This window comes from Thalassophryne amazonica, chromosome 19 (genome assembly GCF_902500255.1).
Source record: "Thalassophryne amazonica chromosome 19, fThaAma1.1, whole genome shotgun sequence".
Classification (NCBI taxonomy): domain Eukaryota; kingdom Metazoa; phylum Chordata; class Actinopteri; order Batrachoidiformes; family Batrachoididae; genus Thalassophryne; species Thalassophryne amazonica.
Window position 1 is genome coordinate 64,668,785 of NC_047121.1, and position 22,895 is coordinate 64,691,679.

General features: G+C 44.9%; 1 protein-coding gene across 5 annotated transcripts in view; it reads left to right on the plus strand.

Annotated features, from left to right (window-relative positions):
• Nucleotides 1–382: 382 nt before the first annotated feature.
• The window catches only part of eml5 (EMAP like 5), a 92,845-nt gene continuing 70,332 nt past the window's right edge, over nucleotides 383–22,895 (plus strand). For all 5 annotated transcript variants that reach the window (XM_034160080.1, XM_034160082.1, XM_034160081.1 and 2 more), the window contains exons 1-2: nucleotides 383–869; nucleotides 8,304–8,463. In XM_034160080.1, the coding sequence (XP_034015971.1) occupies nucleotides 613–869; nucleotides 8,304–8,463 (417 nt within the window). In that variant the 5' untranslated portion in view covers nucleotides 383–612. The remainder of the gene's footprint in view (nucleotides 870–8,303; nucleotides 8,464–22,895) is intronic.

Consider the following 22,895-nt stretch of genomic DNA (forward strand, 5'->3'; position numbering starts at 1 on the left):
CAAGTAGTTCCAAGTTTTGCCACCAGAGTCTTGCCGTGCGAATATACGTACCAGAGTCTTGCCGTGCGAATATACGTACCAGAGTCTTGCCGTGCGAATATACGTACCAGAGTCTTGCCGTGCGAATAGCCAAATGAGAGTTATGGACACAGCGGCCGCGCTAATAGCCACTTCCATAATAAAAAAAGGTCCATTCAGTAGTTCAGTGCAGTTGGAACCAAAATGGCGCCATGTTCTGAGTTGACGCCACTCTCTCACTTAAGGCACACTAGTCTACACCATCTTCGGGGCTTTTTCTGCTGATCTGATCTGATTGGACAGCGGGCTGCACCGTCAATATAGTAGGCGGTGCTTGCGGAAGAACACCGCCGCTCCATTTTTGTGTGATTTGACAACAGGAGCTGTGACCTGTGCCGAAGGAGGCGGCAGCTTCTCACAATGAAGAAACATCACAACAGAGACAAATTCTTTTTTTAGAGCAGGTGCCGAGGCTCGGACGGTCAAAAACGCCTCGTTTGAACGCTGTCGTGATGAAAATCCAGCGTACGTAATGGTAATGGGTGACACGGTCATGAAATAAATCCTTCTTTTTTTTTTTTTCTTGGTCGGTGAATGACTTTGAATAAGACAGTCTACGTGAAAAGCAACAGAAAGCGACGCAGAGGGGCGAACATGGCAGACAGAACTGCTCCAAACTGCCACCTGAGACTGGAGTGGGTGTACGGATACCGTGGACATCAGTGCCGCAACAACCTGTACTACACCGCCGCCAAGGAGATCGTGTATTTTGTGGCCGGTGTGGGAGTTGTGTACAACACCCGGGAGCACAAGCAGAAATTCTACCTGGGGCACAACGACGACATCATCAGGTACGTTTTCAGCACCTCGGACAGCGACACGGAGCACAACCTTCAGTACCTCCTGTAGTGTTGATGTGTCACATTGTCGAGTTCAGTGGGATATTTTACTAGGAGCCCACAGCAGCAGTCCCAACAGTGTGAACAGGTTCCAATGCCTTGCCCAAAGACCCTCCAGTAGGGCAGAAACTGCAGCTGTGCAGGTTAACAGAAGGCTGGTTCCAGACTCTCTTCACTAAAGGTTATATTCTTGTCACTTGTTAAATCATGCCTCCACTTGCATGCTCATTTCGATGTTCTTTAAAAAACAGATTGCAAGAACACTTGGTAAATGAAAGTGCAAAACTCAAGGGCAGCGAGTCTGCATGATCTGGATCTCTATACACACATCCGGCCCAAACGGATACACACATGACCTCCAATTCTCCTGATATGTGTATCACATGACCATCACCTCACAGGGAGGTGATGGTCTAGTGTTCAAGCGTTGGGCTTGAGATCAGAGGATTCTTAGTTCAAAAGCCCAGCCTGACCGGAAAATCACTGGTGTGCCTCCCGGTGTGTAGTGAGCACCTTGAATGGCAGCACCCTGACATCGGGGTGAATGTGAGGCATTATTGTAAAGCGCTTCATCTGATGCAGATGGAAAAGTGCGATATAAATGCAGTCACATCTGGGAGCATTCCCTGGTGCACCACACTTCACTGCATTCACAAACCTTGGGTCCTGGATGGCGACATACCAAGCACACAACCACTCCGTCCCCACATCTCTAAAATAACTATCTATACGCCAACACCTGGTGAGGTGTAGGCATCCCCTTGGCCTTCTTCGGCCACTGGGGTCTTCAGCACTCAGGCATCTATGTGTTGGATCATGCACAGATAAACGCGTCATGTGGCCAAAATGTCAAAGCTGACGCAAATCATGAATTGCTATTAGTACGGTTCATGCACAATCTTAACTCTAAATTCTGATCTTGAAATTCTTCACTTGCCTCCTGTACAGATTTGATGCCATGATGTGCCTCTTCATCTCGTGATAATCATGGTGGTGTCTTATTGGATGTCGTAAGAACCCATTTGTTATTGGATTCTATACGGTGAAAAAAGGAATATGATACTGTATCAATAGGTACTTCATATTTTTTATGTTTAATTGTTCATCTCAGTTTATATATACAACTCCAAATCATAAGTTACCTCAAAGCGCTACACACAAGATCAAAACCATAGATCACTATATATATATATATATATATATATATATATATATATATATATATACACACACACACACACACACACACACACACACACACACACACACACACACACACACACACACACACACACACACACACTGTATATGACTTATGTATTCCTACTAATAGACAGAAAAGTAAATATAACTTCCTTGGAAGATGTACTAACTGTAATTGAAGGAATTTTGGGATAGAAAGGTTTTATGTGGATCATGGTAAATCAACACAAACCCTGATATTTTCATTCAAATAAAAAAACAAAACAATAGAAAGTATCATTGCTACATAGAAATATGCTTTTCTAACTGCTCCTTTGCACATGATCTGAGTCCAGTGTTCCAGCTCATGTGTTGACATTGAGACTGTTGGCCTGGATATGATGAGCATTATATACCGTGTCATTAGTCAGCTGGGATCCTCCTCCATTATTAATTGGACAATAGAGGCACTGACCCTTTGCTGCATTGTGGGTGAACGCCTGAGTTCAACACTTAGGTGAAGCAGTCACTAACTGAGACAGTGTGATGTTACACAAAAATGTGTTGGTAATGTCTAGGAAATTAGTCATTACATTTCACATTAAAATACAATTCCTGCAATGAATGAATAATTTCTGCAGTCAAGTCGTCAAAAATCCATAAACCTGTGGCGGTTGAATCTGAATATAATTTGTGCTGCACTATGCTGTGGAACCATTGGCCTGCACTCACATTACACTTACTTGTGGAACAGAAGGCAGCACTGGCAGATAAAGCTACTGTTCAACTTCGACTCTTATCTTTCCATCTGTCTCTGCTGGTCTGTATTATCCTTCTTGGTCTATTTTGATTGTTCCTGTTGCATACTACATGACCTCTGTTTTGCTCATTTTTGTTTTTTTACTTAAATCTATTTTTAGCACTCCAAATAACTATCATTCCCTCCAGCAAGGAGGTTTGGTTTTTGGCTCTGTTAAACTGTCTGTGACTTTCTGGGGGATGATTCAAAAACTACCAGGTCAGTTTTTATTATATTTAATGGAAGGGAATAACATGGGCAACGAAAGAACATATTAAATTTTAGAGATGATCTGGGTTAAGTGGTGGATGGGGCATTTTATTATTATTATTATTATTTCACCATTTAACCCATTTTGAGATATTTTTTTTTTTCTGTATTTTCATTACTCGCGCAGTCATCTTCAACCGCTTACTCCAGTGAAGGGTTGAGGGGGGCTGGAACACATTCACACCCACACGCACACCAATGGACAGTTTAAAGATTTCATTTCACCTAACCCGCATGTCTTTGGATGTGGGAGGAAGCTGGAGCACCCGGAGTGAACCCACGCAAACACGGGGAGAACATGTAAACTCCACACAGAAAGGCCACAGGTTGGCATTGATACCATGTCCTTCTCACTGACACAACAGTGCTAATCACTAAGCCACCGTGCTGCTCATATTTTCATTACTGTCTCACCAAATTTATATAATCTCGATGAAAAGAAAAAACAGGCATTTTTATATCACTAGAAATATGCTTGTTTTTACCCGAGGCCCTCAAATATGACCATTGGGTATTGTGAAGACTTTGCGTCCTATCCATCAGTCTGTCCATCTGTCCATCTGTCTGTGCTCAGCACAAGTCCAGTCCTGTTACTGCCATGGTCTTCAAATTCACAGGGAACATTCATGGGACACAGACCTTGGACAAGTTCAAAGATGGCTAACCTTGACCTATGTTAAGAGGTATTTTAAGAAGATAAAATGTCACATTCTGTTTCATTCTGTTCCTTTTTTTTTTTTTTTTTTTTGAGTGGCGGGGCTGACAGCCAATCAGAGTCGACGGCACAGTGACGTCAGTGGCAGGTCTCAGGGTTTTCATGTGACGTATCGGTCACGTCATTTTGTGTCCTGTGGCCATTCTGGATTAAGATGCGGTGGCCGCTGTGATACACTACGTGCATTTGGCGAACAATTGCAGAAGCTTCAGCGTCGGTGTGAAGAAGCCTCACGGCACCGTGGCGCTGAGAGAGATCCGCCGCTAACAGAAATCCACTGTTACCAGCATTTTATCTTATTTTATTCAGCAATAAAATTATATAAGAATACATAAAAATACAGCTGAGGGTAACAGAAGAACGCTTCCAATACGGATGCCTATTTACATTGTGGTCCTCAAGCACCGAGCTGCTGATCCGCAAGCTGCCCTTCCAGCGCCTGGTGAGAGAAATCGCTCAGGACTTCAAGACGACCTCCGCTTTCAGAGCTCCGCTGTGTTCTGCAGGAGGCCGGCGAGGCTGACCTGGTTGGCAGCTTCCTAGTTCACAATATCGCAGTGTGACACTGTCGGCCAGTTTGTTACATCACCACTAAATTCACTATCTGGTACAAGATACGGATCCACTGAACCAACTGCTACACATCTATCACGATAAATAGCTTTATCTCGAGGATTTAAAGCATCGTAATAACCGTACAATCTCTCCATTTTTCTATCATGCGCCAGCCTCCTTGTAATCCAGAATGGAGATAGCACCTGTCCTGCAGCAAATCGGTCACGTGATTGAAAACCCTCTATGAAAACATGTTTCTCATATATTCTGTAAAAACTAGTGAGAAATAATCACTTAACACTGAAAACTGTTTTTGGAACCTAATAACATCTCTGAAGTGATCTGCAAAATGTTTCATTTGTGTGTAAATATCACCGCTTTGTCATATATTATGTAAAAGTTAGTGGGAAATAAACACTTCTGAAACTGAAAACGTTGTTTCTGTAACCTGATACCACCTCTGGAAGAATTTACAAGACATTTCGCGGAGGTCAGTGCACGCTAACATCCACTAACTGAAAGCTAACATATATATTTATATATCTATATCTATATGGCTCACAATATGCTAAACTGTTATGAAAGTGTAACACAAAGGTCAGTTTTTCAAGTTACATGTTTTTATTGCAAACTAGTTTGAAATTGTAGTACACATATATTTCTTTCATAAACCACAAAGCTCAAGATAACTCATTAACTATTAACTTTAAAAATTTCACTTTTCCATTATGGAAAAGTGAAATTAATAAGAGTATGGACCCTTGCCGATGTTATTTTTGACGGACAATTCTCCGGTTGTTTTCAACTTGTTATAATTTCTTGATACGCGTATCTTTTATACAAATGGACGATACATATTTCAAAGTACAATGCCCATCTAAGTGTAAATGTTAGCTATAGTTTATGCGACTTTTAACCATCTATATCTCCCACTTGGTTTTGACAGACGGCGTAACATCCGCAAGGGTCATTTTTAATTTAATTTTTTTGTGCTTAAAATTGACTCGAGGGCCTTTTATTTACTTTTAATTTTTCATTTCATGGGTTTTCTACTGACTAACACACAATGCAATTGCCTTGAGGTTGGTTTGAAAAAATATGACCTGTTTGAAAAAGTGAGGTCCAATTGTGTTATAATATGTGATGAAAAAAAGTGGATTTTCCAAACTTCTTTTCAATTTTTCTTTATTTTATGAGCAACGAAATACACTCAAATTATGCATACTATATATACATTAGTTACATTAGTGTTAACAATAACAAACATTTCTATTCAACAATCCATATTTAATAAACACATTCATGAAGTACCTCAGATGTAATATAACAGTTTAGCATATTGTGAGCCATATCTATATATCTACTCGTATATCTATATCTATCTATCTATCTATCTATCTATCTACCTATCTCTCTCTCTCTCTCTCTCTCTCTCTCTCTCTCTCTCTCTCTCTCTCTCTCTCTCTCTCTCTCTCTCTCTCTCTCTCTCTCTCTATATATATATATATATATACTCAACAAAAATATAAACGCAACACTTTTGGTTTTGCTCCCATTTTGTATGAGATTAACTCAACGATCTAAAACTTTTTCCACATACACAATATCACCATTTCCCTCAAATACTGTGCACAAACCAGTCTAAATCTGTGATATTGAGCACTTCTCCTTTGCTGAGATAATCCATCCCACCTCACAGGTGTGCCATACCAAGATGCTGATTAGACACCATGATTAGTGCACAGGTGTGCCTTAGACTGCCCACAATAAAAGGCCACTCTGAAAGGTGCAGTTTTGTTTTATTGGGGGGGGGGGATACCAGTCAGTATCTGGTGTGACCACCATTTGCCTCATGCAGTGCAACACATCTCCTTCGCATCATCCGTGAAGAGAACACCTCTCCAACGTGCCAAACGGCAGCAAATGTGAGCATTTGCCCACTCAAATCGGTTACAACGACGAACTGGAGTCAGGTCAAGACCCCGATGAGGACAACGAGCATGCAGATGAGCTTCCCTGAGACAGTTTCTGACAGTTTGTGCAGAAATTCTTTGGTTATGCAAACCGATTGTTCCAGCAGCTGTCCGAGTGGCTGGTCTCAGACGATCTTGGAGGTGAACATGCTGGATGTGGAGGTCCTGGGTTGGTGTGGTTACACGTGGTCTGCGGTTGTGAGGCTGGTTGGATGTACTGCCAAATTCTCTGAAACGCCTTTGGAGACGGCTTATGGTAGAGAAATGAACATTCAATACACGAGCAACAGTTCTGGTTGACATTCCTGCTGTCAGCATGCCAATTGCACGCTCCCTCAAATCTTGCGACATCTGTGGCATTGTGCTGTGTGATAAAACTGCACCTTTCAGAGTGGCCTTTTATTGTGGGCAGTCTAAGGCACACCTGTGCACTAATCATGGTGTCTAATCAGCATCTTGGTATGGCACACCTGTGAGGTGGGATGGATTATCTCAGCAAAGGAGAAGTGCTCAATATCACAGATTTAGACTGGTTTGTGCACAGTATTTGAGGGAAATGGTGATATTTTGTATGTGGAAAAAGTTTTAGATCGTTGAGTTAATCTCATACAAAATGGGAGCAAAACCAAAAGTGTTGCGTTTATATTTTTGTTGAGTGTATATATAGTGTGTGTGTTAACTGAAAGCTAACATATAGATAGATAGATAGATAGATAGATGGATAGATATGTAATACTTTACACTATGAAACAACTGCAAAGTATAAAGCAGACAATGCTCATACGGCCGAGGGTATTTTAACACTGCGTTATATTTTCTTTCTATTTCTATGTTTTTCTTCATGTCTATGAATGTGTAGTGTTTAATGTGGATCCCTCCTCTGAACACTATTTTTAGCTGTTCTGATTATATAATTCAAATAAAGTAAGATGAGGAATTATGCCAGGTTGAAGAGATGTTCAACAAAGGCGGTGGGAAAGCAGGAGGATCTGGTAAGAAGAAGGAGAGAGAGGGTTGAGAGAGGACAACCCTGTCACATCTATCCCCTCCTAACCCACCAGAGATGTTAGTCCACCAACGTTTACACGTTGATGGTGATGTGAAGACACAAGTCAGACAGACAGCTTCATGGTGGAAACCCAGAGAGAAGGCTAACAAGGTAAAAAAAAATTACTGTGGAGCTAATTTAACTTAGCAGACTGATGCTGCCTGACCTTCTCTCTGGCTGTGTGCCACGATTAGAAACACTGGAGTTCAGCAGGCAGCTTGATCATAAGAGAGAGCGCGCCATCGCTGCTGGAAATATATAGGCCAGGATGAGGCAAGGCAAGGAAGAATTGCCCAGTGAATCACTGAGGCCTGCCTGAAACGTGATGGGTGGCCACAGAAAGGATGGGCGCCACGTGGAACAGGGAGTGACAGACTGTTTCTCAGCTGGAGAGTAGGAATGCTCATAGGTGGGGGAGGTACGAGTGTGTGGGGAAGGTTATGTAACCGTTTTGCAAACATATACTCGGCGATGCAAGGAAAGCCCAGGTGTACTGGGAAAGGTGAAAGGGGCAGCGGACAGTGATACAAAGAGGGTAAATGTGGATTTTACCAATTGTACTTTTTATTCTCGGAATTCCCTGAAGGATGGCTGAAGCTGGTCTGTGTGTGTGTATTTGAGCGTGACGGAGTTCCTTGAACTGTGTCACCTTGTCAGGCTGCCCCTCCACTTTCCATTTCAGACCCATCACTAACTTAATGAGTGCATCTCGCTCTGGGAGCTTCCATTTTCCAGAGGGGATTAGCGTCATCTGCTCTCGGCACACACAAACTCTAAAAAGCATGTGCACCCCCACCCCTCAAATCTCATGTTTGTATCTTTCTGTCTTTGTCTTTTCATACAGTTTAGCTCTGCATCCCGAGCGTGTGTTGGTGGCTACAGGTCAGGTGGGCAAGGAGCCTTACATCTGTGTTTGGGACTCTTATACAGTGCAGACGGTGTCCATCCTCAAGGATGTGCACACGCATGGAATCGCCTGCCTGGCCTTTGACCTCGAAGGACAGGTACAGTTCTGACACATTTATTGTAATGGGATGTGTAAATGTCTCGGAAAATCCAGCGCAGAAAGATGAATGTACATATTTCCACCAAGGGCAAGCAGTGTATGTATACTATGTTCAAAAATCTTCTAATCACCCAGATCTGCATCTTTATGTGGGCTTTTATATCTTGGTGGACAGTAGTTTTTGAGTTAATGACATTTAGGAGGATGTTCTATAGAATGCAGACTTCTGCAAATACACAATTTGACCTATTCAGAGATAAGTTTTCTGTAAATTCCCAGATTTGACATCGTGCCTTTGATGAACGATAAGTCATTTTAAAGAAAATACAAAATGTTGTTGATGCCAATTGTTAATCTACACGTTACTGTCATATGACTATAAACCATCTTGCTGACCATAAGTGATCATTGTGTTTAGCTTTGCCTGACTTTAGTGTTTTCTTTAATACAGCCCGTCATTAACTATGCAAAGATACAACCATCCTGCTCTGAGCATACCCGAACCCACCAGATCTCAGAACTGATGCACAGTAGTTGTGTACTTGGTTGGGAATCTGCTGGGGAAGACCAGGAGCACTGAGCATGTTTCTTTATGTTGAACTGGAGTTGCGTCAGGAAGGGTATGCATAATAAAGTGTGCGCCAAATCCCAATGTAGTTCCATACTGGTTGTTGTGACCCCAAGCAACCGGATAACAGCCACACAGGCAGACAACCAGTATATCCCCACTTCTTGAAAGTTGCTGTCTCCCTACCACAGTCAGATGAAACTTGAGCATCCCCTTGTTTTTTTTTTTTTTGTTTTTTTTTCTGGTTGTTGGTGTCCTCAACGAGGGGGCGCCTGCTTGCTGGACCATAACCATAGAAGCATATAACATGGCAAAAATGCTGTAGGCATTAGACGCAGAAATCCAATAATTAAATCTCCGCCTAATTTGTAACATCTTTTGGCTTCTCCCCTTTTTCCATTCATGTTCACCCAAGAGAGCATTAATTTTTGTTGAAATCATCAGAAAATGATTTGTTTTTGAGTAAATCTGCTACCAAACCAATAAACAAATCTGCAAAAATCCTCAGTATATATATATATATATATATATATATATATATATATATATATATATACTATTGCACTGCAGAGTTTGACAAGACCTTTGGATGAGAACATGGGAACAGAGCTTTGGTGTCCTTAAAGTGACAGTAATTGCATCCAGGCAGTGTCAGACTGTCAGACCAGGCAACGTGTATGTATGCAGCTCTTGTTCTTGTTTGCTATAGACGTCACCCTGAATGTGGTGATTTTCTGGATAATATGTGTCTCTAACTTTGATATTATGCAGAACTGTCCAAATTTTACCTTTGCATGCATCTTCTGTTTGGCTGCCAGACACAGACACTGTTTTGTTTTTGTGTTCTTGTTGTTTTTTCCCGCTTATTCAGGCAGAGGAACATTTAAATAGAATGTGACAGTATCTCTATTTCTTCTCCATCTCTACAGTCTCTGGATGTTAGAACTTAACCCAACACAATCCAGAGGAATATTTCACTCTGTCAGTTACGACCCATCAATCAAAAAGTTGGGACAGTATGGAAAAGGCTAATGAAAAGAACCCTCACAGTGATTCTTACATTTACTTTGACTTCTGCTTCATTGTAGACAGCATGAATCCAAGATATTTCATGTTTTGTGTGGACAGCTTCATTTCATTTGTTGCAGGCCTGAAAATTTAGGAATGGATATATTACTGTGTATACAAGGTCTGTTAGAAAAGTATCCGACCTTTTTATTTTTTGCAAAAACCTGATGGATTTGAATCACGTGTGCTTGCATGAGCCAACCTTGAACCTTCGTGCGCATGCGTGAATTTTTTTCGTGCCTGTCGATTGCGTCATTTGCTTGTAAGCAGCCTTTGTGTGAGGACGGGTGTAGTCTCTTGTCAGATTTTCATTGCAAGGAAAATGGCGGAACGATTGGAGCAGCGCGACTGCATCAAATTTTGCAAGAAACTGGGCGACAGCCAGGTGGAAACTATTCGGAAGTTTCAGACGGCTTTCAGTGATGATCCTCTGGGCATCACACAGATTAAGGAGCGGTACAACTGGTTTAAAGACGGCCGCACAAAGGTGGAGAGTGAGCCATGCTCCGGTCGGCCATCAACATGCTGAAATGACCAGATCATTTCCAAAGTGAACGCTGTGGTGATGTGGGACCATCGTGTGACTATCCGAGAAATTGCGGAAGAGGTGGACATCAGCACTTTTTCGGCAGATTCCACTGACACAAGATTTGGCCATGAAAAGAGTGGCGTCGAAATTCTTTCCTGAAGCTTCTGATGGCGGAGCAAAAGCGCCTCCGCATTCAAGTCTCACAGGACATGTTGTGACATGCCCACCTCTTCCACAATTTCTCGGATAGTCACACGACTGAAAAGCCACCGAAAGCCGTCTGAATCTTCCAAATGGTGGAAGAGGTGGGCATCATTTTTCGGAGTCCAGCATGTCCTGTGAGACTTCAACACGGAGGTGCTTTTGCTTCACCGTCAGAAGCTTCAGGAAAGAATTTCGCCGGCACTCTTTTCATGGCAAAATCTTCTGTCACAGTGGAATGTACCAAAAAAGTGCTGATGTCCACTGCTTCCACTATTTCTCAGATAGTCACACGATGGTCCCGTGTCACCACAGCGTTCACTTTGGAAATGGTCATTTCAGCATGTTGATGGCCGCCCGGAGCGTGGCTCGCTCTCCACCGTTGTGCGGCCGTCTTTAAACTGGTTGTACCACTCCTTAATCTGTGTGATGCCCATAGGATCGTCACCGAAAGCTGTCTGAATCTTCTGAATGGTTTCCACCTGGTTGTCGCCCAGTTTCTGGCAAAATTTGATGCAGTCGCGCTGCTCCAGTTGTTCCACCATTTTCATTCCTGCATTTCAGGCCTGCAACATATTCCAAAAAAATGTTGGGGTGGGGACATTTTAGGGCTAATAATGGGCTCAAAAAAGTTAAATAATTATATTATTTTAAACAGGCGATGTTAATGGCTGATTGTAATCATGATCTGGAACAACAGCAGTGTCCATAAAAGATGAGGAACAGGGAAGAGGATCTACAGTTTGTCAACAAATATGTGAGAAAATTATTGAAATGTTTATAAACAATGGTTTTAAAAGAAAGATTGGAAGGGATTTGTGAAGTTCTCCCTCTACAGTGCTTAATACCATTAAATTATTCAAGGAATCTCATTCATCAATAGCTGATATAACCACATGGGCAAGGGATAATTTTGGGAAACCTTTGTCAAGTGCTCGAATGCAGAGTTACATTCACAAATGCCAGTTAAATCATTACTGTGCCAGAAAAAAGCTTTATGCTAACTTTGTCCAAAAGCGGCATCACCGTCTCTGTGCTCAGAGGAATCTGGTTTGGACCAACACACAGTGGAAATGTGTACTGTGGTCAGGCAAATCAGTATTCCAGATCTTTTTTGGAAGAAATGGAAGCCTTGTGCTCCAGACCAAAGACAAAAAGGACCATCCAGGCTGTTATCAGCAACAAGTCCAAAAGCCAGGGTCTGTCATGATATGGGGTTGTTTCAGTGCCCTTGACAAAGATAGTCAACCCAGTCTCATGGCATTTTGTGGTGGCATCATGAAAAGTACATTAATTTATTGGTTCATGATACCGTCACAAAAAGCGCCACATTTTGGTGACGAGAGCACAAATTCGGGAGCATGAAATGTGGGGTGATGCAGGGGTCTGTGGGTGTTCCGATTATGGTTAGAAATAGTAAAATAAAAATGTAAAAAAAAAAATGCATCACAAAAATGTGACTCAAAAAAAAAAAAGCGTGAGACTGTGCTGAAGATAATTTACACTTCTGTGATGGCAACAAAAATACAGAAAAGGACATTGAGATTTTAGAGCAACATATACCGCTGTTAAAATGACATTTTTTCCAGAGACATTCATACATTTTTCAATAATACAATGCAAAACAATATTCTGCACATATTATAAAGGCATGGCTGCGGAAGAGGATGGTACGGATACTGGACTGGCCTGCGTGCAGCCCTGCCGTGTTCACAATAGAGAATGTATGCAGAATTTTGAAATTGGGTGTTGAGTAATTGTGCAGTGAAGGCATTAAAAAGGAAACATTGATGACCACATACTGTTGCATGACTTAAGATGTGTTTGCAGGAAAAATCGGACAAAATAATACTGTACCTAAAATGCATCATCACTTGGTATCCTCAATCCCAAAATGTCTTAATAGTGTTGTGAGACAGAATGGCAGCATTACAAAGTGGTAAATGCTTTTCAATCAATCAATCAATTTTTTTATATAGCGCCAAATCACAACAAACAGTTGCCCCAAGGCGCTTTATATTGTAAGGCAAGGCCATACAATAATTATGTAAAACCCCAACGGTCAAAACGACCCCCTGTGAGCAAGCACTTGGCTACAGTGGGAAGGAAAAACTCCCTTTTAACAGGAAGAAACCTCCAGCAGAACCAGGCTCAGGGAGGGGCAGTCTTCTGCTGGGACTGGTTGGGGCTGAGGGAGAGAACCAGGAAAAAGACATGCTGTGGAGGGGAGCAGAGATCGATCACTAATGATTAAATGCAGAGTGGTGCATACAGAGCAAAAAGAGAAAGAAACAGTGCATCATGGGAACCCCCCAGCAGTCTACGTCTATAGCAGCATAACTAAGGGATGGTTCAGGGTCACCTGATCCAGCCCTAACTATAAGCTTTAGCAAAAAGGAAAGTTTTAAGCCTAATCTTAAAGTAGAGAGGGTGTCTGTCTCCCTGATCTGAATTGGGAGCTGGTTCCACAGGAGAGGAGCCTGAAAGCTGAAGGCTCTGCCTCCCATTCTACTCTTACAAACCCTAGGAACTACAAGTAAGCCTGCAGTCTGAGAGCGAAGCGCTCTATTGGGGTGATATGGTACTACGAGGTCCCTAAGATAAGATGGGACCTGATTATTCAAAACCTTATAAGTAAGAAGAAGAATTTTAAATTCTATTCTAGAATTAACAGGAAGCCAATGAAGAGAGGCCAATATGGGTGAGATATGCTCTCTCCTTCTAGTCCCCGTCAGTACTCTAGCTGCAGCATTTTGAATTAACTGAAGGCTTTTTAGGGAACTTTTAGGACAACCTGATAATAATGAATTACAATAGTCCAGCCTAGAGGAAATAAATGCATGAATTAGTTTTTCAGCATCACTCTGAAACAAGACCTTTCTGATTTTAGAGATATTGCGTAAATGCAAAAAAGCAGTCCTACATATTTGTTTAATATGCGCTTTGAATGACATATCCTGATCAAAAATGACTCCAAGATTTCTCACAGTATTACCAGAGGTCAGGGTAATGCCATCCAGAGTAAGGATCTGGTTAGACACCATGTTTCTAAGATTTGTGGGGCCAAGTACAATAACTTCAGTTTTATCTGAGTTTAAAAGCAGGAAATTAGAGGTCATCCATGTCTTTATGTCTGTAAGACAATCCTGCAGTTTAGCTAATTGGTGTGTGTCCTCTGGCTTCATGGATAGATAAAGCTGGGTATCATCTGCGTAACAATGAAAATTTAAGCAATACCGTCTAATAATACTGCCTAAGGGAAGCATGTATAAAGTGAATAAAATTGGTCCTAGCACAGAACCTTGTGGAACTCCATAATTAACTTTAGTCTGTGAAGAAGATTCCCCATTTACATGAACAAATTGTAATCTATTAGACAAATATGATTCAAACCACTGCAGCGCAGTGCCTTTAATACCTATGGCATGCTCTAATCTCTGTAATAAAATTTTATGGTCAACAGTATCAAAAGCAGCACTGAGGTCTAACAGAACAAGCACAGAGATGAGTCCACTGTCCGAGGCCATAAGAAGATCATTTGTAACCTTCACTAATGCTGTTTCTGTACTATGATGAATTCTAAAATCTGACTGAAACTCTTCAAATAGACCATTCCTCTGCAGATGATCAGTTAGCTGTTTTACAACTACCCTTTCAAGAATTTTTGAGAGAAAAGGAAGGTTGGAGATTGGCCTATAATTAGCTAAGATAGCTGGGTCAAGTGATGGCTTTTTAAGTAATGGTTTAATTACTGCCACCTTAAAAGCCTGTGGTACATAGCCAACTAACAAAGATAGATTGATCATATTTAAGATCGAAGCATTAAATAATGGTAGGGCTTCCTTGAGCAGCCTGGTAGGAATGGGGTCTAATAAACATGTTGATGGTTTGGATGAAGTAACTAATGAAAATAACTCAGACAGAACAATCGGAGAGAAAGAGTCTAACCAAATACCGGCATCACTGAAAGCAGCCAAAGATAACGATACGTCTTTGGGATGGTTATGAGTAATTTTTTCTCTAATAGTTAAAATTTTGTTAGCAAAGAAAGTCATGAAGTCATTACTAGTTAAAGTTAATGGAATACTCAGCTCAATAGAGCTCTGACTCTTTGTCAGCCTGGCTACAGTGCTGAAAAGAAACCTGGGGTTGTTCTTATTTTCTTCAATTAGTGATGAGTAGAAAGATGTCCTAGCTTTACGGAGGGCTTTTTTTATAGAGCAACAGACTCTTTTTCCAGGCTAAGTGAAGATCTTCTAAATTAGTGAGACGCCATTTCCTCTCCAACTTACGGGTTATCTGCTTTAAGCTACGAGTTTGTGAGTTATACCATGGAGTCAGACACTTCTGATTTAAAGCTCTCTTTTTCAGAGGAGCTACAGCATCCAAAGTTGTCTTCAATGAGGATGTAAAACTATTGACGAGATACTCTATCTCCCTTACAGAGTTTAGGTAGCTACTCTGCACTGTGTTGGTATATGGCATTAGAGAACATAAAGAAGGAATCATATCCTTAAACCTAGTTACAGCGCTTTCTGAAAGACTTCTAGTGTAATGAAACTTATTCCCCACTGCTGGGTAGTCCATCAGAGTAAATGTAAATGTTATTAAGAAATGATCAGACAGAAGGGAGTTTTCAGGGAATACTGTTAAGTCTTCTATTTCCATACCATAAGTCAGAACAAGATCTAAGATATGATTAAAGTGGTGGGTGGACTCATTTACTTTTTGAGCAAAGCCAATAGAGTCTAATAATAGATTAAATGCAGTGTTGAGGCTGTCATTCTCAGCATCTGTGTGGATGTTAAAATCGCCCACTATAATTATCTTATCTGAGCTAAGCACTAAGTCAGACAAAAGGTCTGAAAATTCACAGAGAAACTCACAGTAACGACCAGGTGGACGATAGATAATAACAAATAAAACTGGTTTTTGGGACTTCCAATTTGGATGGACAAGACTAAGAGTCAAGCTTTCAAATGAATTAAAGCTCTGTCTGGGTTTTTGATTAATTAATAAGCTGGAATGGAAGATTGCTGCTAATCCTCCGCCCCGGCCCGTGCTACGAGCATTCTGACAGTTAGTGTGACTCGGGGGTGTTGACTCATTTAAACTAACATATTCATCCTGCTGTAACCAGGTTTCTGTTAGGCAGAATAAATCAATATGTTGATCAATTATTATATCATTTACCAACAGGGACTTAGAAGAGAGAGACCTAATGTTTAATAGACCACGTTTAACTGTTTTAGTCTGTGGTGCAGTTGAAGGTGCTATATTATTTTTTCTTTATGAATTTTTATGCTTAAATAGATTTTTGCTGGTTATTGGTAGTCTGGGAGCAGGCACCGTCTCTACGGGGATGGGGTAATGAGGGGATGGCAGGGGGAGAGAAGCTGCAGAGAGGTGTGTAAGACTACAACTCTGCTTTTGCGTCTCAAGTGTTTTTGGAATGTTGCAGGTCTTAAATGCAGGGATGGATGTATATTAACAAAAACCCTTTTGGTTGCATGGGTTGACTGGCTGAGAAATCTATTTTGTTTTGTTTTGTGTTGCAAAGATCTTTCCTTGAACCAAATAAACTTGAACAAAACATATTTTGGGTTCACATTGTCTGCACTAAAATATAAGTCAAAGTAAATGTATATAATATCTAAATAAACTGAAATGAAAATGCAAGAATTGCTGCCTCTTTATTTACCATTTAATTTTTTTCCACATTTTCCATACATCCCAACTTTTTCTGATTTGGGTTCATAAAATAGTGTCAAATAAATAAATAATTAAAGAAAAATTATTACAGTACCTCCTCATTTTTCATTTATGGGGCACATATGAATCTATATGTAAAAATAGACTGTGTGTATCCATGTGTGCACCTGCAGCCTTCACTGCACAATTACTCAACACCCAATTGTAGCTGATGAAAGATAACTTCATATCTCAACCGTCTCATGTGATTTCAAATAAACCTGATCTGCAGTCAAATCTGAACTAGTGTGTAAAAATAGGCCATCCACATTTCCATGGCCTTGTCTGTGTGATTACTCTCCAAATCATTGCAGACGTAAGATATTTGGGATAAAAGTTCAACTCACAAACATTTCTCATGAGTTCAGCAGGCACTAACCTTCGCCTTCCTTTTCTGGGTTAAATCCAGGTCATTCCATAAAAATAGTCCGTCCAGGTGCGGCTCTGTGACCTTTGCTGCGTGAGTGCCCAGCAACTAATCATAGCATATTAGGTTTATCTCATAACCGTCGTGTGTAAGTTCAGAAGGTGCTGACCCAGACCTTCTATGTCAAATCAGAAAGGATTCAAATGTCAGTTAGTGTCCAAATACAGATGAAGACAAAAGTATTAGCCTCCCTATGAATTTTAACATTTTCGTCAAAATTTTCCCGTGTTTTTTTTAACAGAGCAAGGAATTTTCAACACAGAATTTATAAGCATCCTAGTTTTTGTTGTGAAAGTGTAGGAACACAGACCCACAACAGGGGCGCAAATGAACGGACAATGGAGGAAATCAAATAACAACACTTTACTGTTGTGAATGAGCACAACAAACACAGCAGGTCACAATAGTATGCAATGAAGTCAATTTACAGAACGTGTCATGTGGGCAGGCTCGAAGATAAGAGACGTCTGTCCAAAGCAGAACCGGAACCACACGATTTCCTCCGCCACCGAACCCCGGGAATACTGGAGCCGCCAAGTCCCGAACTCCCAGGTGGCCACTGCCTCCGCTTGTTGGATCTGGTACTGCTGACGAGGAACAAAAACAGTTAGATGTAGGTGTGTTTATACCCAGCAACACGTATGGTGGGAAATCCATCTCCACCTCTCGTTGAAAAGTCTGCTGTCAAAAAACACAAAGCAACAATATTCTTCTGTCGAAAAGACAACTTGATTGGCTGAGCTCGTTACCTCCTAAGCATAGCGATATCTTGGCAAAGAAGTGGAGATGTCGTCCTGCTGATATACGATTGAAGATCAGATGATTGGTGACAGCTGTCACAGGTAATAAGTGACAGCTGTCACCCCGTCTGCTCCTGTGAGGCGGCGGCGCCCTCTTGTGTCTGGAGCCCGCACTCCAGGCAGGGTGCCCTCTGGTGGTTGTGGGCCAGCAGTACCTCCTCTTCAGCGGCCCACACAACAGGACCCCCCCCCTCAACGGGCGCCTCCTGGCGCCCGACCAGGCTTGTCCGGGTGGCGGCGGTAGAAATCGGCCAGGAGGGCCGGGTCTAGGATGAAGCTCCTCTTCACCCAGGAGCGTTCTTCGGGTCCGTACCCCTCCCAGTCCACCAAATACTGGAAGCCCCGGCCCATCCTACGGACATCCAAGAGCCGGCGCACAGACCAAGCCGGCCCACCATCGATGACCCGGGCAGGAGGCGGTGCCGGACCCGGAGCACAGAGGGGTGAGGTGTGATGCGGTTTTATCCGGGACACATGGAAAACAGGATGGATCCGCAGTGAGGCCGGAAGCTGAAGCCGCACTGCGGCTGGACTGATGACCTTGAGTATCTTGAAGGGACCTATGTAACGGTCCTGCAGTTTTGGGGAGTCCACTTTGAGGGGAATGTCTTTTGTCGACAACCACACCTCCTGCCCTGGCCGATATGCAGGGGCCGGGGTCCGCCGGCGGTCTGCATGGGCTTTTGCCCTCGTCCGGGCCTTCAGCAAAGCAGAACGGGCAGCGCGCCACACCCGACGGCACTTCCGCAGGTGGGCCTGGACCGAGGGCACACCGACCTCTCCCTCGACCACCGGAAACAACGGGGGCTGGTACCCCAGACACACCTCAAAAGGGGAGAGGCCGGTGGCAGAAGACACCTGGCTGTTATGGGCATACTCGATCCAGGCCAAATGGGTACTCCAGGCTGCCGGGTGCGCGGCCGTCACGCAGCGCAGGGCCTGTTCCACCTCCTGATTGGCCCGTTCTGCCTGCCCGTTGGTCTGAGGATGATACCCGGACGAGAGACTCACCGTGGCCCCCAGTTCCCGGCAGAAGCTCCTCCAGACTTGCGAGGAGAACTGGGGGACCGCGATCGGAGACGATGTCTGTTGGAATCCCATGCAGCCGGACGACGTGGTGGACCAGGAGGTCTGCTGTCTCCTGGGCAGTCGGGAGCTTCGGGAGGGCCACGAAGTGGGCCGCCTTGGAGAATCGGTCCACTATCGTGAGGATGGTGGTGTTGCCCTGGGACGGCGGGAGGCCCGTGACAAAATCCAGGCTGATGTGGGACCAGGGGCGATGAGGCACAGGCAGCGGCTGGAGCAGTCCCGGTGCTCTGCGGTGGTCAGCCTTGCCCCTGGCGCAGGTGGTGCAGGCCTGGATATAATCCCGAACGTCGGCCTCCAGGGACGCCCACCAGAAGCGCTGCCGGACAACTGCCACGGTTCTTCGCACCCCCGGATGACAGGAGAACTTGGAGCCGTGACAGAAGTCCAGGACTGCAGCCCTGGCCTCTGGTGGGACGTAAAGTTTGTTCTTCGGCCCGGTTCCGGGGTCCGGGCTCTGTGCCAGGGCCTCCCGGATGGTCTTCTCCACGTCCCAGGTGAGGATGGCCACGATAGCGGACTCCGGGATGATAGGTTCCGGTGGATCCGACAACTCAGTTTTGACTTCGTCTTCATGCACCCGGGACAAGGCATCCGATCTCTGGTTCTTGGTCCCGGGGCGGTAGGTGATCCGGAAGTCAAAACGGCCGAAGAACAGTGACCAGCGGGCTTGCCTGGGGTTCAGCCGCTTGGCGGTCCTGATATACTCCAGGTTCCGGTGGTCAGTGAAAACCGTGAATGGCACGGATGTTCCCTCCAACAGATGTCTCCACTCTTCAAGAGCCTCTTTCACCGCAAGGAGTTCTCGATTGCCGACGTCATAGTTCCGTTCAGCCGGGGTCAACCTGCGGGAAAAATAGGCACACGGGTGAAGGACCTTATCGGTCTCTCCGCTCTGTGACAGCACGGCTCCTATCCCTGAGTCAGAGGCATCCACTTCAACCATGAACTGGCGGCTAGGGTCGGGCTGCACCAAAACTGGCGCAGTAGAGAACCTTCGTTTCAACTCCTTGAACGCGGCTTCGCACCGATCCGACCAGGTGAAGGGGACTTTTGGAGAGGTCAGGGCTGTCAGGGGGCTAACTACCTGACTGTAGCCCTTAATGAACCTCCTATAGAAATTAGCGAAGCCGAGGAACTGTTGCAGCTTCCTACGGCTTGTTGGTTGGGGCCAATCTCTCACCGCCGCAACCTTGGCCGGATCAGGGGCGACGGAGTTGGAGGAGATTATAAACCCCAGGAAGGACAAAGACGTGCGGTGAAACTCGCACTTCTCGCCCTTCACAAACAGTCGGTTCTCTAACAACCGCTGCAGGACCTGACGTACATGCTGGACATGGGTCTCAGGATCCGGAGAAAAGATGAGAATATCGTCCAGATATACGAAGACGAATCGGTGCAGGAAGTCCCGCAAGACGTCGTTAACCAAGGCTTGGAACGTCGCAGGGGCGTTGGTGAGGCCGAACGGCATGACCAGGTACTCAAAGTGACCTAACGGGGTGTTAAATGCCGTCTTCCATTCGTCTCCCTTCCGGATCCGAACCAGGTGATACGCATTTCTAAGATCCAGCTTAGTAAAGATTTTGGCTCCATGCAGGGGGGTGAACACGGAATCTAACAATGGCCATGGGTATCGGTTGCGAACCGTAATCTCATTCAGCCCCCTGTAATCAATGCATGGACGGCGTCCGCCATCTTTCTTGCCCACAAAAAAGAAACCTGCCCACATCGGGGAGGTGGAGTTCCGGATCAGCCCGGCAGCTAATGAGTCCCGGATGTAGGTCTCCATTGATTCGCGCTCAGGTCGTGAGAGGTTGTACAGCCTGCTGGACGGGAACTCAGCGCCTGGAACCAAATCAATGGCACAATCGTACGGACGGTGCGGGGGAAGGGTGAGTGCCAGATCCTTACTGAAGACGTCAGCAAGATCGTGGTACTCAACCGGCACTGCCGTCAGATTGGGAGGGACCTTGACCTCCTCCTTAGCCTGTGAACCGGGAGGAACCGAGGATCCTAAACACCCCCGTTGGCAGGTTTCGCTCCACTGAACCACCACCCCAGACGGCCAATCAATCCGGGGATTGTGCTTCAACATCCATGGGATGCCCAAAATCACGCGGGAGGTAGAAGGAGTTACAAAAAACTCAATCTCCTCCCGATGGTTTCCAGACACCACCAGAGTTACTGGTTGTGTCTTGTGTGTGAGTAAAGGGAGGAGGGTGCCATCTAGTGCCCGCACCTGCAATGGCGAAGGAAGCGCCACCAGAGGGAGCCCTACCTCCCTTGCCCATCTGCTGTCTAGCAGATTCCCTTCTGACCCTGTGTCCACCAGTGCTCGGGCTTGAAGGGTTAAATCCCCGCTCAGGATTGTGACTGGGAGTCGTGTGGCAATTTGTGTGTGTCTTACTTGAATGTTTTGACCCCCCCCCCCTTAGCCCAGTCTCTAAGGGCGAGTGTTGTCGTTTTGGCCGTTTGGGGCAGTTTCTCTGTGTGTGCTCAGTTGAGCTGCAGAGAAAACACTCTCCACGGATCAGCCTCCCAATTTTGGCCCTGTGCATTTCCCTAACAACGGCAGCAGGGGGAGCTGTTGCCCCACAAAGCGCTGCGGCTGTGGAGCGTGGGGAGGGCGGCCCCTTTTCGAACCCGAAGGGAGAGGGGCGGCGCGTATCCGGTCACGTCCTTCGCCTCGCTCCCGACAGCGTTCCTCCAACCGATTGTCTAACCGTATAACGAGATCGATAAGCCCATCTAAATCCCGCGGTTCCTCCTTAGCTACCAGCTGCTCCTTCAGAACCAACGACAGTCCGTTTATGAAGGCGGTGCGGAGCGCAACGTTATTCCAGCCGGACCTCGCAGCCGCGATGCGGAAGTTGACTGCATAAGCGGCTGCGCTCTCGCGTCCCTGTCTCATTGACAGCAGCACTGTTGAAGCGGTCTCTCCTCTGTTAGGGTGATCAAACACTGTTCTGAACTCCCCCACAAACCCAGTGTATGCTGATAACAACCGTGAGTTCTGTTCCCAGAGCGCCGTAGCCCAGGCGCGTGCTTTACCCCGAAGCAGAGCAATCACATAAGCTATTTTACTGGCATCAGTCGCGTACATGACGGGACGTTGTGCGAAGACGAGCGAACACTGCATAAGAAAGTCCGCGCACGTCTCCGCACAACCCCCGTACGGCTCTGGAGGGCTTATGTATGCTTCAGGGGAAGGTGGGAGGGGTCGTTGAACGACCTGTGGAACGTCACTGTTGCGCACAGGATCAGCAGGAGGGGAGCTGCAGCAGCACCCTGAGGGCGCGCTTCTACCTGCGCGGCGAGAGCCTCCACCCTGCGGTTAAGGAGAACGTTCTGCTCGGTCATTAGATCCAACCGAGCCGTAAAAGCGGTGAGGATTCGCTGCAACTCACCGATCATGCCTCCTGCAGACGCCTGTGCACCCTGCTCTTCCATTGGCCGTTCAACAGCTGGTTGACGCCCCTCGGGGTCCATGACGTTGGCCGAGATATCCTGTTGTGAAAGTGTAGGAACACGGACCCACAACAGGGGCGCAAATGAACGGACAATGGAAGAAGTCAAATAACAACACTTTACTGTTGTGAATGAGCACAACAAACACGGCAGGTCACAATAGTATGCAATGAAGTCAATTTACAGAACGTGTCATGTGGGCAGGCTCGAAGATAAGAGACGTCTGTCCAAAGCAGAACCGGAACCACACGATTTCCTCCGCCACCGAACCCCCGGGAATGTGTAGGTGTGTTTATACCCAGCAACACGTATGGTGGGAAATCCACCTCCACCTCTCGTTGAAAAGTCTGCTGTCAAAAAACACAAAGCAACAATATTCTTCTGTCGAAAAGACAACTTGATTGGCTGAGCTCGTTACCTCCTAAGCATAGCGATATCTCGGCAAAGAAGTGGAGATGTCGTCCTGCTGATATACGATTGAAGATCAGATGATTGGTGACAGCTGTCACAGGTAATGTGACAGCTGTCACCC